The 15,567-nt window shown below is 47.1% G+C and overlaps 1 protein-coding gene across 4 annotated transcripts; it reads right to left on the bottom strand.

Moving 5' to 3' along the window:
• Positions 1–1,077: 1,077 nt before the first annotated feature.
• C1S (complement C1s) lies at positions 1,078–10,583 on the bottom strand. 4 transcript variants are annotated; one of them, XM_027093150.1, is made up of 12 exons: positions 10,444–10,583; positions 9,424–9,581; positions 8,980–9,187; positions 8,605–8,782; positions 7,617–7,742; positions 6,623–6,822; positions 6,058–6,211; positions 5,440–5,555; positions 4,951–5,029; positions 4,298–4,426; positions 3,661–3,735; positions 1,078–2,305 (listed from the first exon to the last, which is right to left on the bottom strand). In XM_027093150.1, exons 2-12 carry the CDS (start codon positions 9,519–9,521, stop codon positions 1,506–1,508), a joined length of 2,163 nt encoding a protein of 720 aa, XP_026948951.1. In that variant the 5' UTR covers positions 9,522–9,581; positions 10,444–10,583; the 3' UTR covers positions 1,078–1,505. The 4 variants fall into 4 exon arrangements, with proteins under 4 accessions (XP_026948951.1, XP_026948949.1, XP_026948950.1 ...); XM_027093148.1 differs by having other exon boundaries at positions 9,424–9,555; XM_027093149.1 differs by having other exon boundaries at positions 9,424–9,552.
• Positions 10,584–15,567: the final 4,984 nt, after the last annotated feature.

Raw genomic sequence — 15,567 nt, 5'->3', positions numbered from 1 at the left:
GGGGGAGGGATAAATTATGAGTTTGGGATTAGCAGATTCCAAACTACTATATATAACATAGATGAAAAACAAGGTGCCACTATATAGCACAGGGAATTATATTCAATATCCTGTAATAAACCCTAATGGAAAAGAATATGAAAAAGAATATATATATATTCACAAAATTGTAAATCAACTATACGTCAATTAAAAAAAAAATACTAGTCTCGGGCTTCCCTGGTGGCGCAGCGGTTGAGAGTCCGCCTGCCGATGCAGGGGACGCGGGTTCGTGCCCCGGTCCGAGAAGATCCCACGTGCCGCGGAGCGGCTGGCCCCGTGAGCCATGGCCGCTGAGCCTGCGCGTCCAGAGCCTGTGCTCCGCAACGGGAGAGGCCACGACAGTGAGAGGCCCGCGTACCGCAAAAAAAAAAAAAAAAAAAAAAAAAAATACTAGTCTCTATTGTCTGGTCCTTTTTCACCACTAATCATTTTGTGGGGATGAGGAGTTGTTTGTTTGCTCACTTGTTTGTTTTTCTGTTCCCTTGGAAAAAAGTAGAAGGGAGTCTTTGGGTCCCTCCTCACCAAGACGAGCTATAACATCTCGGTGCACAGTTCAATCCAGAGAAGACGTTGTTGCCTGACTGACAAATTAGTCAAAACCACCAGGAAAGCAGATGAGCACATGCTGAATTTCTTTTGTTTTTCTTTCTCATTGAGTCATAATACTGTATTATACAAATGCACACGAAAGGAAAAGTCATCTTCAGGAGACATATTGAAACAATTTATACCACAAAATTTTAGACTGAAAGATCTTAAACAGCCAATTCTAACTGTTGTATGTGGATGTCTGAGTGAGGTTCGAGTACATTTGATGAATTTCAAAAACAGAACACGGTACCTTATGTTGACGTTACGCTAATCCACGATACTCAGTAAACGTCAATTGGAAGAGAGGAGAGAAACTGAGTTCCCTGTTTTCATGACAATTAAATATTAGCCGCTAGGGGCCCGAATTTCCAGGACACAACAGCCCATCGCACTCCCTTTCTATGGTGCTGAAGTCTTGATGTGGAATAACCAAGTCAGCGAGAACTGGGTTATAAACATGCTTTATTACCGGTAGATAGTAGACACTGATAATGATAAACTGCAAACAGGTAAAGGGGAACCAAAAATCAAGGGTGTGCCCCACAATGAATTGCAGAGTCAGAACTGGAACAGGAGGCAATCATCAGGAAAGAGGGCTCCCGGTGGAACAGGACAAGATAAGCGTCCCTTCCCACACTGTTGTCCACCGGACAGATTCAGGGGAGAGGACCCAGGGGCTCCAACTACACTGAATGACCGACACAACGACATGATCAAACCCCACCTCCAACCAGGTATCCCAACAATCAAGTTCTAGTTAAATCATACTCCCATGTCTTCTCTCAGTCATGGTGAAATAATGGGATTATCGTGAGGAACAGAAAGCAACAGATGGGTCACAGCCTGTAGAGAGGCTGGTGGGGTCTGTGCGGTTAGCCTCCACCGGGGGCACTATTTTCCTGCATCGTCTTCATGATCCAGTCAACATAGTTCTTGACACGAGTGTAGATCCCATAGGTACCGCACTGGGGGCCCCAGGACACCAAGCCAGCGACATAGAATTTGGTATTCTCCTCATTAGGGACCTGTAGAGCAAAGGCCCCACCGCTGTCCCCTTCACAGCTATCAACACCCTTCTCACCTCCAGCACAGATCATGTTCTCAGTGAAAACAAAGGAATTTATATCTATTCCGGAACTTAGCCCCTTCAGCTCCCGGCACTTTGCTAAGGGAGCAATAGGTAATTTTGCCCCTCTGAGCTTAATAACATGATCTTTGGTATTTGTTCGGCCCCAGCCTGAGATCAGCCCCAGATCTCCCACTGAGGGGTTGTATTCTGAGGAGGTGCCTGGCAGGCAGATAGGGGAGACAGTGGGTCCCATTTTCACCGGGTCTTGCAGCCGCACCAGCGCAATGTCATTGTCAAAATTCTTCCGTGCTTCCGAGGCATCCAGGACCTTCCAACCGGGATGAATAAACACTTTCTCAGCAGTGAGCATCTGGGCCTTTGCCAATTGCGAAGTGACCACTGAGGTAGAGCCAACGTACATCACTGGGTCACGGTTTCCCTCCACGGTGTGGGCAGCTGTCAGCACCCAGTACTCGTCAATGAGAGCCCCGCCGGCCCGGGGGTTCGAGAAGAAGACTTGCCAGGGGAAATTTTCAATCTTTGCCATGGAGCCTCCAAATATCCTCTGCTTTTCTGTAAAGGGTTCACCAGGGACGCCACAGACTAGGGAGGAATAAAAACAAGATGGGAAGGGAGCAGGGCAGATTGCTGGCCCCCTGCAAATCCTACAGCCACTCAAACACCTGCTGGGCCTCAGCGTTCTCAGCACAACATAGCCAAATATTTGGTCAACGATCTCAGCGCCTGACTCATCCTGAACTGACCTAAGGACCAAACATCCCACTTTGCCAGTGCCAAAAGCCGGCTTGTGGGAAAGACTGGTTTAAACGGAGGCCGTGTGCGAATTACTGAACCCAAACGAGCCTCACACCATGGACAGCTTAACTCACAGTGTGGGGAGGACACTTCACCCCAGGCTTGGCCCATGGGGCCGGGGGCCCAGCTGGGAGCCAGAGCTGGGCAATCTTGTCCTCATACAGGTGTTAGGGGAGGCAAGCATTCTACCCTCCTCTGATGCCCAGATCAAACACTTATCACCTTCTTCTCTCAAGTCCTAATTGCAGCGAGTCCCTCCTAGTGACCTGTGGACGGTTCTCTTTTTCCATCTTTCATCTCATCCCCCACTGACTGGATCCAGGTTTGATTGCTTTGCTATTACTGAATATAACTAAAACGGAATTTTATTTCAGATAAAGTTGCCTTTCCTAAATCCCTCACTAGTCAGCCTGAATGGACTCTGAGTTGAACATAACAGACAGACCTGGGTTCAAAGCCTAACCATGCCCCTTCCTACCTCTGAACTTGCACTGAATTCCCTCAACTATAAAACGGGATCAATAACACCTACCCCAGAGCGTTGTTGCAAAGACTTAATTGAATGAGATAATAAATGCAATTGTTTGATTGCATTTGATTATTTGACTGAGAGCCAGCTCGGCCCCTAGCTCTCAATCACACTGTTGTTACTAAGAGGACGATTACTATTATTCTGGCTTTGCCTGGGAGCCTTCTTCTACTCAACTCTGATTTCTACGCAACCCCTTTTATTCCTCTATATCTTGTTGTCAGATAGACTTTTAATATAATAACTAGGCTCTTCGAGTAGTCTTGTTTCTGAATGTTGAATCCTCACTCTCTTATTTCAGGCCCTGTTTTTAGCAATCCTAGACGCCCTTACTACACCTACATTACCAAACCTAACTGGCCCAGACTCTGACACCAACTGTCACCGGCTGACTTTTCTCCTTCCCGTCCATCGGCCTGACAGTGTGGTTGATGAATTCCCCAAGGCCCTGGCAGGTCCACGGCCCAGCTTTGTCTCCACCTCACTGAGCTAGACTCTGGCAGCCCAGACGGTCAAGTCCCTTCCCAAGAGGATTACAGCTACTTTTAGAAGGTGGGACCCATGCGACCACACCTGTGGCCGTGCTCCCTACACAAGCCTGAGCCCGGATTACCTGGAACACATTTTGGCAGTTCTGCGCCCAGCAGCTCGTTCACCCAGCTCCCGTTGCCAGCGCAGCGATACTCCTCTGGAACAGCACAAGGGACAGGGGACACACTCACCATCACATCTTCTGGAGTTTTCCCCCCCCCCCACCCTTATCGTTCAGAGCCTTAGCACCTCTGGGATTTGAGGAGGCAAAATCAGATCAAACCAACTAGAAAAGAATCCTGAGAACATCCTCCAAACAATCTCTCTGGCCCCTATCCTGCCAAGGGAGGGGAAGGAACAGTCTCCAAAGCAGAGGGAAGAGGGTTACCGCAGAGGCTGGGAAAGTGCTTCAAGTGGGAAAAGAAATTAAATTAAATTAAAAGCAATGAAGTGGGACATAGTGTGAGCCAACCAGACCTTCATCCAGCACCACCAAGGCCTCCCCATCGAGAAAGTCAGGCATCATAGAATAATGACTTGAAGCTGGAAGCATGACTCCTGTTCTACGTTAAATAGTCGGTCAGGGGACTTCCCTGGTGGCTCAGTGGTTAGGACCCCATGCTTCCACCACAGAGAGCACCCAACCCAGGAAGACTGTGCTAGTCACCCTCCAACACTCTCATTCTTTCTTTCTCTTTTCTTTAGTCAAAGAAACCTACCGCTTCTTTCATTTTCCATGTAGTAATATGGCTGCTCACAAGTGTAGCGAGTGACGGAACCAAACAGAGTGTTTTCTGGATCTTCGACTCTACCGTGCCGAATGGGTTCAGGAGCGCCACAGTCCACGGCTACGAGAGGAAGGCAGGAGAGAGATGGTCAGGACGGCCACTTCCTCCCAGGAAGAGTCACTGGGCCAGTCCATCCTCCCAGCCGTGTTCCTCACTCCTTCCCCACTCCCCACATCCATAAGCACACTTGGGATGAATCCCCCATGTCAGCCTCTCTGTGGCCATGGTCTCCAACTGGCATCCCTCAACACCCTAGCGCACTGAGTCCCGCCAGGTCTGATAGCCCCTTGAGAGCTACAAGGATGAACCTGGTTCTCAGTGGTTGGTGAGGCCTCTGAAGGAATGGACCCACATAATGCTATTAACTCTACCAATCTCATAGCCTCTTTCTTTGGAAGAAACCTGCTAGTCTGGCTGGGATCAGATCAGGGCTGGGACTCCATGACAGCCTTCCCTTCAAAAACTCAATCTACTCTCTCACAAGCCTAAGAGGAAACCATGCATTTGTATCTTAATGCACTAATCTTTCCATTCCCTTTGGAAGGAAACAAAAAAAAAGAGTCCCATTTTAAAGAGGTACATACGTTGACACCGCAGTTTGGAATTACTCCACTTTCCGTTGCTTTGGCAAGTAGAATAGAAAGATGTCAAGCCAACACTTCCCTGGACAATAATAAACATCTCCATTAATTTATAAGGAGAGATATAGGGAATCAAAATCCAGAAAGGGAATCGATCTCTGGCCTTGGATCAATGAGGAGTCCTCACCACAAGAAGCTTGGGGACATCGTAGCAGAATGACACAAGGCACCCAGGAGCTGGGGCTAAAAGACAGCTTTGTCCCAGCATGTCAGCACCCCCCTGCCCCAGGAAGACCAAAGTCAAAAAGGGAATGTCAAGCTGTCCAAGGATCTTCATGACTGACAAGGAAAGACTAAAGATCCTGAACGGTCCTCTTTATGGAGAAGGTGTTAGACCTTTGCTGGAGCGAGAACGCTCGGTAAATGATTAGACAATTCCAGTACGCTCATCCCGACAGAGGGACAAGAGAGAAGCCTCTAACGGTGCTTTACCTGTACAACTTCAAACCCATCCACGCAGGTTATCTTCACCACATCTTTGAACACATATTTGGCTCTATCAGGCTCCCAAAAAGAATTGGCAGTGACTTCTTTAGGACAAGGGATTGCTTGGAAAGGATAGGAAAAAAACTTTTTACCAAATAGGAGAATCTCTATGATATTTACATCATTCTCACACTTTCTACAGTTGTTCAGTCATCCTCAATCCTGACGCCCAGCATTCCAATACGGAGGTGTCTAAAATAATACGAGAGGGAATGCCCTGGTGGTCCAGTGGTTAGGACTTGGCGCTTTCACTGCCGAGGGCACCTGTTCGACCCCTGGTTGGGGAACTAAGATCCCACGTGCCACATGGTGTGGTAAAAAAATTATTAATTAATTAATATGGCATTACTAATGAACCACCCCCAAGCTGTCTGCAGTCACAGGTCCAGTTGAAAGATTCCTGGAAGGTGAGGCATTTCTAGCAACTACTGACAGGTTTAGATCCTGCTGAGGAAGTGAAGTATTCTCAGGATACCTGTCCATACAGCAATCTACCTGTTTGGATTTTACGTTGTGCAAGGACTTTGGTACCACCAACCAAAGAGCAACTTCTACGTTACTCACGATCTCCATGGTAACGAAATTTCCATCCCTTTTTTTGCTCTGTTTCATCAGTTTGGAAGATGATATTGAGAGCATTACTCTTGGTTTCAATAGTTAGTGGCCCAGGGAATCCATTACCGCAGTAAGGACCAAATTGCTGGTTTCCTGCAACAAACTGAAGAGAAACAAAATGATGAAATCAGAAGGGAGAAAGAACTGAAATAAAAAGGCAAAATGGAAGGGACAAAAGTAAAATTAGGGCTTCCCTGGTGGCACAGTGGTTGAGAGTCCGCCTGCTGATGCAGGGGACACGGGTTCGTGCCCCAGTCTGGGAAGATCCCACATGCCGCGGAGCGGCTGGGCCCGTGAGCCATGGCCACTGAGCCTGCACGTCTGGAGCCTGTGCTCCGCAACGGGAGAGGCCACAGCAGTGGGAGGCCCGCGTACCGCAAAAAAAAAAAAAAAGTAAAATAAAATAAGAAGGAGGGGAAAAAAAGAAAAGAAGGGGCAGAAAGCTATGTAATTTGTCTTCAAGGAGAAATCTCTCTGTGTGAGTTGGGAGAGAAGTTCATCGTCCATCACGCACAAGTAAACTGTCAGCGCAGCGGCCCTCAGAGTCAGCTGGTTCCACATCAAAATCTTCTCTCTGCATAGTCACCACCACTTGGAACCCCTCCTCCAACAGGATCTGATAGTCACACCTCGAGTTCTCTGGGTATAGACTGGGATAATTGGGACTTGTGAGCTCCCCAATCGGTGTGGTGAATACATCCCCACTGCAGTTGACTAAGGGAGAAAAGGAGAATCAAATATAGAGTCAAGCAAAGGAGTCCCTGCCTTTTGCTATGATGCTTCTCATGAACTGACAGTCCACAGTGATTGACTGTCACATTGACTGATTGAAGCCCACATGTCACAATTTCATACCCAACACATATCAGCAGAGATACCCAATACCTACTGGGTTTCCATCACTTTGCTGATGATAGAGCCTTTCACGGTTATGGAGAGCCCCGGGTTGACACAGGCACCTATCTCTCTTCTCCAATTAATTAACTTGACCCTGTAGGTTTGTCTTCCTCCACCCTTGTAGCTCCCCTTCAGTTTACGGGTAACTAAAAATAGATGCCAGACTTCCCTGGTGGCGCAGTGGTTAAGAATCCACCTGCCAATGCAGGGGACACAGGTTCGAGCCCTGGTCCGGGAAGATCCCACATGCCGCGGAGCAACTAAGCCCGTGCGCCACAGCTACTGAGCCTGCGCACCTAGAGCCCGTGCTCCACAACAGGAGAAGCCACCACAATGAGAAGGCCGCGCAGTGCAACGAAGAAGAGTAGTCCCCGCTCACCGCAACTAGAGAAAGCCTGCGTGGAGCAGCAAAGACCCAATGCAGCCAAAAATAAATAAATAAATTTTAAAAAAGAAAGAAAGAAATCAGCTTGTAAACTATTAAAAAATGAAAATCGATGCCAAGTCAAGGCTGAGGTTAATCAAGATCGAAGGGTAGACAAGCCCCCTACCGAAGCCTCAAGCCATTCCAAATCCCAGGGAACGCGCACCCTTCCTGATGCCAAGCTCACCTCCACAATTCCTCATATCATCATGGAGGAAGTATTCTGGCGGGCAGGAGCAGAAGTAACCACCAATGAAGTTGTTGCAGAAGTGGCTGCAAGGGGCATCTGCAAAGTCTGTGCACTCATTTACATCTACAAAGAGTAGAGAAAGATTGAGGTCAAGGACAGAGACCTAGAAGGAAGAATGAGGTTAAGCGCCACACTGCAAGGATAAGAAAAGTAGGAAGGGTCTGTTGCTTAAAGACATTCAATGAATCACATTTCAGGATGGTATTATTCTATACTACTCTTGTGAACTAGGATTCCGGAGTTGCGCTCTACCATTGCACAGCTGTAGGGGAGCTCTCAGTGCCAGAGACCCTTGATCTTTCTCACAAACAGAGCGTTTCAGCTCCAGAGACAACACTCTGCAAGCTGAACTTGATAATGTCTTCTGCAGGAGGGAACAATTAGTACATGTATTACTTTATATGCTGTTGGTACTTCTGTCAAGTCTAAACAATACTGTGGCTTTATGAGATGTCCTGATTTCATTTTACCCTGGAGATAGCTGGAGACGCACACAGAATTTGAAAGTTTGTTTGCCATATGTTAAATGGGTTTGAATACCATACATTCCTTGTGTGAGTCTTAACAACTTATTTAACTTCCTTAGTCCTTACTTTCCCTGTCTTTAAGTAGATCTAATAACACCTAGTTAAAGAATTGAGGTGAAGATTAAATTAATATAGGTAAAGTTCTTAACACAGTGCCCAGTTCATAGTGGTTCTCAATAAATTACTGCTTATTAACTCTTTTTTATCATTACTATCATCATCACCAGGATATGATTATGCATTTGAATTTCACAAAAGCAGTTCATGGAGGGATCCAAGCCAAGTCAACACTTCATAAGAGTTATAAACAGAACCCTCCCTCCCTGCATTGCTCAATGTTTGTCCGGCTTCTAATCATGTGGTTGGATCAATGAGGCACACAGAGGGGTGAGCCTTACCTACAGCAACGTAGTATGCAGCAAACCCAGTGAAACGCTCTTCGTTGGAGAAGTCTGACTTGAAGATCACCTGGAGTTTGTTGTATGGGACTTGGAACTCTTCCACCACTGGGGAGTTGGGATTCTTGCTGGTCCTCTGTCCACAGAGTTTCCCTTCTTCAAGACCTCCTGACATTATCTAAGAGAAGAGTCAAAAGAAACTAGGAAAGGGTAATATTTTGGTATGGAGGTCAGAGAAAAAGGGACAGAGAGACTGGACCATTTCCCATCTTAGGACTATGTGAGCACAGCTCACTGTATGCCGGTGGCACCCCCTCCTGCATCCTCTCAGCCCACCAGCCCAGCCCCATCCTTCACGTGCTTATTACAGTATACCTGCACTGAGTCATATGCGCAGTTCTCGGACAGCTCTATGTCCAGATGGGTAAAGTAAAGGTGGATCCCGTACCCCTCAGGAACTTCTATATCCCAAGACTTCTTTACTTCATTGGGGTATGCCTGAGGATAGTTGGGGGACAGGATCTCCCCATACATAGCAGGCTCAGCATAAACCCATGCCAAAAGGGAAAACAGGACAATACACCTGAAAAAATAAAAAAGGCATATGGAGAGGTGGGTGACCCAGGTGCCAGCAGACAAGGGCAGGGAGAAGGGATGGGAAAGGCGAAGGGCACCAGCACATGGAGGAGAATCTTGGGTTGGAACGAAGCAAAAAGGCCTAGGTCAAAGCAAAACCCAGGCTTCAGATCTGAGGCATTTTCTTGAGAAGATGAAGGGAATGGGGTCCACATACATCTCCGTAGACCCGTGATCACTCACCACATCTCTGGCAATCGGTCCATCCCTGGTGAGCAGCTCGTCTCTTGGTCCTGGCTCTCTGCACCTCTGGACTTTGGACCTAAAGCGGTGGCAGACATGGCTGTATTTGTCTAACAAGCACACACGCACCTGCTTGGGTGGTAAGGGGCCAATGTCACCTTGGTAAGAATAACACAGAGGTTCAGCAGAGCCATATCATTAATCATCACTGGACGACACCCATCCTCTCACACTCGCCCTGGTTCTGGATTGAAACTACATCTCATCCTTCTCCCCTGGCTTCTCAGGACCTTCTCCCAGTTTTTCTCCAAAATAATGAGTAATTTCTCCCAGTTTTCTGCTTCCTCTGTTCTCCTCCCTCACCCTCAACACCCACCCCAGCCCCGACTCGTTCAGTCTCCCTCCTGCCCTAACAGAACAATATATATCCCCTTTTCCGCTCAGGATTTCAGGAGTCTTTTCCCATCATGACCATCCACCTATGACATGTCTCCCTCTTCTTTTGACAAGGATCCCCCTTATCACCTCGAACCAGCTCTCCTGGCTGTGTATTATTGCATGTATTTCTCCCAATGAGCACTGATGGAGGAATGAGCTCCTTTTCCTAGGGGAAGGCAGTGACCTTGGGAGAAGTGGTCTGAGACAGGGTTGGATGTGGAAGGAGAAAAGGGACAGCTGAATGACAAGAAACATGAAAGGAAAGGAAAGGTATTCCCTCAATTTCCTACCTTAATTTTCCAGTTTTTTTTTTTTTTTAACCTTTACTAAAAAGACAAGCCATCTCCCCACAGTTCTTAGAAACGTGTTGCCAAATATGCTTCTAACCCTGAAAACAGTGGTAGGTGGTGGGGTGACATGGGGGTGGATGGGGTCAACCTAAGAGAAATAAGTGGCCTATATTCTCCCTCTGGGTTCTGCTCTTTCCGGCCCTCCATCTTTGCCCAAAACCTTCCTATGTAAAGTTTTCTGCCTTCCTTTTTCCTCCATCAAAGCTCTGCTCTTTGATTTTAAGGTTTTTACCTTCAGAAGCTGATGGGAACAAGTGGGTCAGTCCTGTCTCTCTTGCCAGTGGGCGTGCCGGGCAACCCTGCCGGCTCCCAGGAAGAGCAGCATAGGGCCTGGGTGCAGGAACCTCCGCCTCCCTGTCCTGGTTCCGTTCCTGTGATTCTCTACCCCAGTGTGCATGTCTGAAATTCCCTGATCCCAGCAAAGCGGGGGCTGGGAGACCATGACTTAGGGAAAGGGGAACTCAGCCTTGATCTTGGAGCTCCCTCTGCTTTTGAAACAAGAATTGCATACTGAGGCCTGAGATTCCTCTTTCCCAGGCCACAGGGGGAGAAAGGAGGGATCGGGGAATTTCACCAGTTGCCTAATGCTCTTTTTTAGCCAAAGGGTGTGTTACAGAGTTTTCGGGGAAGTCAGGTGATTTGTGGGAAAAGGAGGGCATTAATACTGTAGGGAAAAGCCAAACCCAGAAAGTCCAGCCCTCCAACTGCGTATGAATCATGAATTATCAGAAATGCAGGTCATCTCTGCCTTTAAAGCAAACGTAATGGTTGGATAACGACTTATACCTAGATCCCAGATGCTGGGGGGTGGTGCTTTTTCCTCTTCCTAAAATCCCCTCCACATCTTCACACATCTAAAATATCCACCCATAAACCTGCAGTTCAGATACAATCCAGAGTCCTTTATCCATTACCCTTGGGTCAAGATATGCTTCAAAATTCAGAATTTTATGGCCTTTTAAAAGACAGTGCAGGGAATTCCCTGGCGGTGCAGTGGTTAGGGCTCTGCGCTTTCATTGCCCGGGGCCTGGGTCCGATGGATCCCTGGTTGGGGATCTAAGATCCTACAAGCCGCGCAGCAAGGCCAAAACAAAAAAATAAGAGAAAAAAAAAAGAGAAAAAAAAATTAATAATAAGAAGAAGAAGAATACAGTGCCAATGCGGTATACAGACCCAATACCCCAACATTAGGTAACATCTCCTCCTGTCCCTCCCCCCGCAAGGGGCTGAGATAACACTCCATCATCAAACATTAATATTTCTGCAGCTAAACGGCTCATCTTCACAGTGAGTAGAATAGCTAAAGTTATCATTTAGTTATCATTCTATATTATATTTATAAATGACTTCACATTAGTTCAAATTAGGTTTTTCTGCCAAATGAGTTTTGGTACCAAAGAAACCCCACTTTGTTTCCAGAGCCTTTTGGAATGTAGAGCTTCAGATAAGGGACCCAGGGGTGGTGGGCGTGTACAACTCCTCCACAGAGACTTCCCTGACCTCCCAGCTCTCCTTCTGTCCCTTGTCACTTTCTACCCCTGTCTTAGTGACTGAATTCCAACAGATCTACAGCTTCATCAAGTGAAGATGCTCCCTTATCTTACATACACACCACTAGACACTTTTAAAGCTGCCAATTAAACTATGATGTATGATTGATTATAAGACGCACCCGATTTCAGAAGTGTTGAAATGTGGGCAGCTATTCTAAACAAACAATACTGGCTGTGTGGAGCCTGGCCTTCTCCAGAACAATTTATCACATCTAACTTCTATTCCAAAGCTATTGATATGAGAGCAAGTTTTTAAGCACAAATATAAGCACTTGATGGCGCTGTTCAGGCGATTAACAACGATTGCACAGGGGCTTCCCTGGTGGAGCAGTGGTTAAGAATCCGCCTGCCAACCCAGGGGATAAAGGGTTCGAGCCCTGGTCCAGGAAGATCCCACATGCCGTGGAGCGACTAAGCCCATGTGCCGCAACTACTGAGCCCGCGTGCCAAAACTACTGAAACACACGCGCCTAGAGCCCACGCTCCACAACAAGAGAAGGCAGCGCAATGAGAAGCCCACACACCGCAACGAAGAGTAGCCCCCGCTCGCCGCAACTAGAGAAAGGCTGTGCACAACGAAGACCCAACGCAGCCAAAATTTTTTTTGAAAAAGTAAACATGCAAATAAATAAATAAAATGAGATTTTGTTGATACTTTTGTTGTGCTGCTTCAAATTTACATAAAGTGGCGCCTTACTCTGTCTAGTGTCTTGATGAGGTGATAAAAGAGAAACAGACATGTGCAGTGTGTAATCACTAAGTTCAAAAGTCCTGTTTTTTAAGGAAGCCTATTTGCTCTAAAATACTGGGGGCAGAGGTGGGAATGAGGGGGGATTATAGATGAAACAGAACTGCCCATAATTTGTAATTATTGAAGTGTTGGGTAATGGGAGTTTATTATATTATTTTCTTTAGTGTACATTTGAAATTTTCTGGGATGAAGAGTTAAACATAAATAAAGAAGGCTTGTTTTGTTAGCATACAAATAAAAATGTGGGGACTTCCCTGATGGCGCAGTGGTTAAGAATCCGCCTGCCGATGCAGGGGACACGGGTTCGTGTCCCGGTCCGGGAAGATCCCACGTGCGGCGGAGCGGCTGGGCCCGTGGGCCATGGCCGCTGGGCCTGCTCTTCCGGAGCCTTTGCTCCACAACGGGAGAGGCCGCGGCAGTGAGAAGCCCGCGTACCGCAAAAAGAACAAACAAACAAAAACCAACTTGAGTGACAGGCACTGGGCAGTAATAAGAATGCAGTCAGTCAGCCAGTCCTTCAGTCAACATTTACTGAGTATCTACTATGTGCCAGGCTCCGCTAAGCTCCGGATGCACAGTGCACCCAAAATGACACAGTCCTTGCCCATATAGGAGTCACAGTCCAGTGTGGAGAGTCTCACGTCAACCCTGATCCAGAGATTTTGTTATGAGTTGAGCATATCAGACCAAGTTCCTCCTTGCCTTTGGTTGCATTCTCTCCCAGGAAGCTCCTTGTGCAAGTAGATTACTGATACACTCACCGCGCCCATTCCCCAGAGAGAGCCCCATAAGAATGAATCCCAAGTTAGGCTGGGACCACCATCCTCTGCCTCTCACTACACAGGTGAACTGACCCGAAAGTATGAGGCCACTGAGAGAAAATATGCCAAAACTACCCAGCAAATGTGTTTGATTTGCCTTATATAGTACTGGCCTACACAGAATTTTTTTAATTTTTTAATTGGTCACCAAGATTAAAAAACTGAAGGTTTGGGACTTCCCTGGTGGCTCAGTGGTTAAGAATCCCCCTGCCAATGCAGGCAACACGGGTTCGAGCCCTGGTCCGGGAAGATCCCACATGTTGCGGAGCAGCTAAGCCCGTGCGCCACAACGACTGAGCCTGCTCTCTAGAGCCCGCGAGCCACAACTACTGAAGCCTGCGCACCTAGAGCCCGTGCTCCACAACAAGGGAAGCCACCGCAATGAGACTCCCGTGCACTGCAACAAAGAGTAGCCCCGCTCGCCACAACTAGAGAAAGCCCGTGCGCAGCAACGAAGACCAAATGCAGCCAAAAATAAATAATAAATAATTTTTTTTAATTGTAAAAAAAAAGACAAAAGGTTATACACACATGCTTCCAGCTTCTTTGAAGGAAACAGAATATCTAGCCTGCAGGGACTGACTACGTAACAACCATACCCGCCTGTGCTTTGCTTGATATCCTCCCTTAACTGGCTGCCCCTCCACCAACATCTTCTGTCTTTAGTGGAAGATGGTATTTAAGGTGATGGCCTGGGCCATTTCTGGGAGTTACTCAGTTTTCCTAGGCATCTCCCATATATACAGAAGGTATACATGTTTTTAAACTTCTGTTTTGCTTTCCTCTTATTAACCTGTCTTTAATCACAGGGGTGTCTCCTCCAAGGACCTAGAGGGGAAATTACTTTTCCTCATCCATAGAAGTATTATATACACACTCATCCAGCTCCTTCTTTTTTTTTTTTTGCGGTACGCAGGTCTCTCACTGTCGTGGCCTCTCCCGTTGCGGGGCACAGGCCCCGGATGCGCAGGCTCAGCGGCCATGGCTCACGGGCCCAGCCGCTCCGCGGCATGTGGGATCCTCCCGGACCGGGGCACGAACCCGTGTCCCCTGCATCGGCAGGCGGACTCTCAACCACTGCGCCACCAGAGAAGCCCCAGCTCCTTCTTATTACAAGTGGTTGATTAGGAGTATCCAAAGGAGATATTTTGAGTATCTCTAATGCCGGATCACACCGTGGGCTATCAGTGCTCTCTTTACTACTGGAAATGGTCATTTCTCACAGTTTTTATTCATAAGCGTCACTTTGGATTTGTGTGCTTATTTCTCATCTTGGCTCTCGAACCATGTTGGAAAGCGTAGGGGATGTTTTTCAAGAGAGTTAGCGGCTTCAGTTCAATCATACCGCATCAGGACCCTTTCTAACCAATCTGACGCATCCTTTGCTCTATCACATCGCTTTGTTTTTCCAGGTGCATGGCATAGTGATCAGATATTTCTATACTTTACAAAATGATCACCATGATAAGTTCAGTTACCATCTGTCACCATACAAAGTTATTACAACATTCTTGACTATATTCTCCATGTTGTAAATTTCATCCCTGTGACTCACTTATTTTGTAACTGGAAGTTTGTCCCTCTTAATCTCCCTCACCTATTTCACTCGTTCCCCTCAACCCCCTCCCCTCTGGCAACCACCTATTTGTCCTCTGTATCAATCGTTTTGTTTTTTTAATTCCACATATAAGTGAAATCATATGGTATTTGCCTTTCTCTGTCTGACTTATTTCGGTTAGCATAATACCCTCTAGATCCATCCATATTGTCACAAGTGGCAAGATTTTGTTCTTTTTAATGGCTGAGTAATATTCCATTATATATGTATATCATATCTTCTTTATCCATCCATCTACAGATGGACACTTAGGTTGCTTCCATATCTTGGCTATTATAAATAATGCTGCAGGGCTTCCCTGGTGGCGCAGTGATTGAGAGTCCGCCTGCCGATGCAGGGGACACGGGTTCGTGCCCCGGTCCGGGAAGATCCCACATGCCGCGGAGCGGCTGGGCCCGTGAGCCGTGGCCACTGAGCCTATGCGTCCGGAGCCTGTGCTCCGCAACGGGAGAGGTCACAACAGTGAGAGAGGCCCACGTACCGCAAAAAAAAAAAAAAAAAAAAAAATACTCTAGACTTACTGATAAAACATTTGCATGCAGAGGGTGGGAAAAAAATCCAACAAAATTCAGGAGACTTCACCTCAGTGAAATTCTAGGAGTCCAATGATGTG

The sequence above is a fragment of the Aethalodelphis obliquidens genome, unplaced genomic scaffold (genome assembly GCF_003676395.1).
Source record: "Aethalodelphis obliquidens isolate GAN/ISIS:26980383/991018 unplaced genomic scaffold, ASM367639v1 scaffold83, whole genome shotgun sequence".
Classification (NCBI taxonomy): Eukaryota; Metazoa; Chordata; class Mammalia; order Artiodactyla; family Delphinidae; genus Aethalodelphis; species Aethalodelphis obliquidens.
Note: the sequence above shows the minus strand (reverse complement) of the source record. Positions and strands in the feature narration are given on the sequence as shown.

Excerpts from the sequence above, each read along its gene's own strand:
- C1S (XM_027093150.1), bottom strand. The coding sequence starts at position 9,521 with ATGTCTGCCACCGCTTTAGGTCCAAAGTCCAGAGGTGCAGAGAGCCAG. Across the intron at positions 6,212-6,622 it reads GCTGCGCTGACAGTTTACTT|TTTGTTGCAGGAAACCAGCA; the intron begins GTGCGTGATGGA and ends GTTTCTCTTCAG. Across the intron at positions 5,556-6,057 it reads ATTTCGTTACCATGGAGATC|CAATCCCTTGTCCTAAAGAA; the intron begins GTGAGTAACGTA and ends ATCCTTTCCAAG.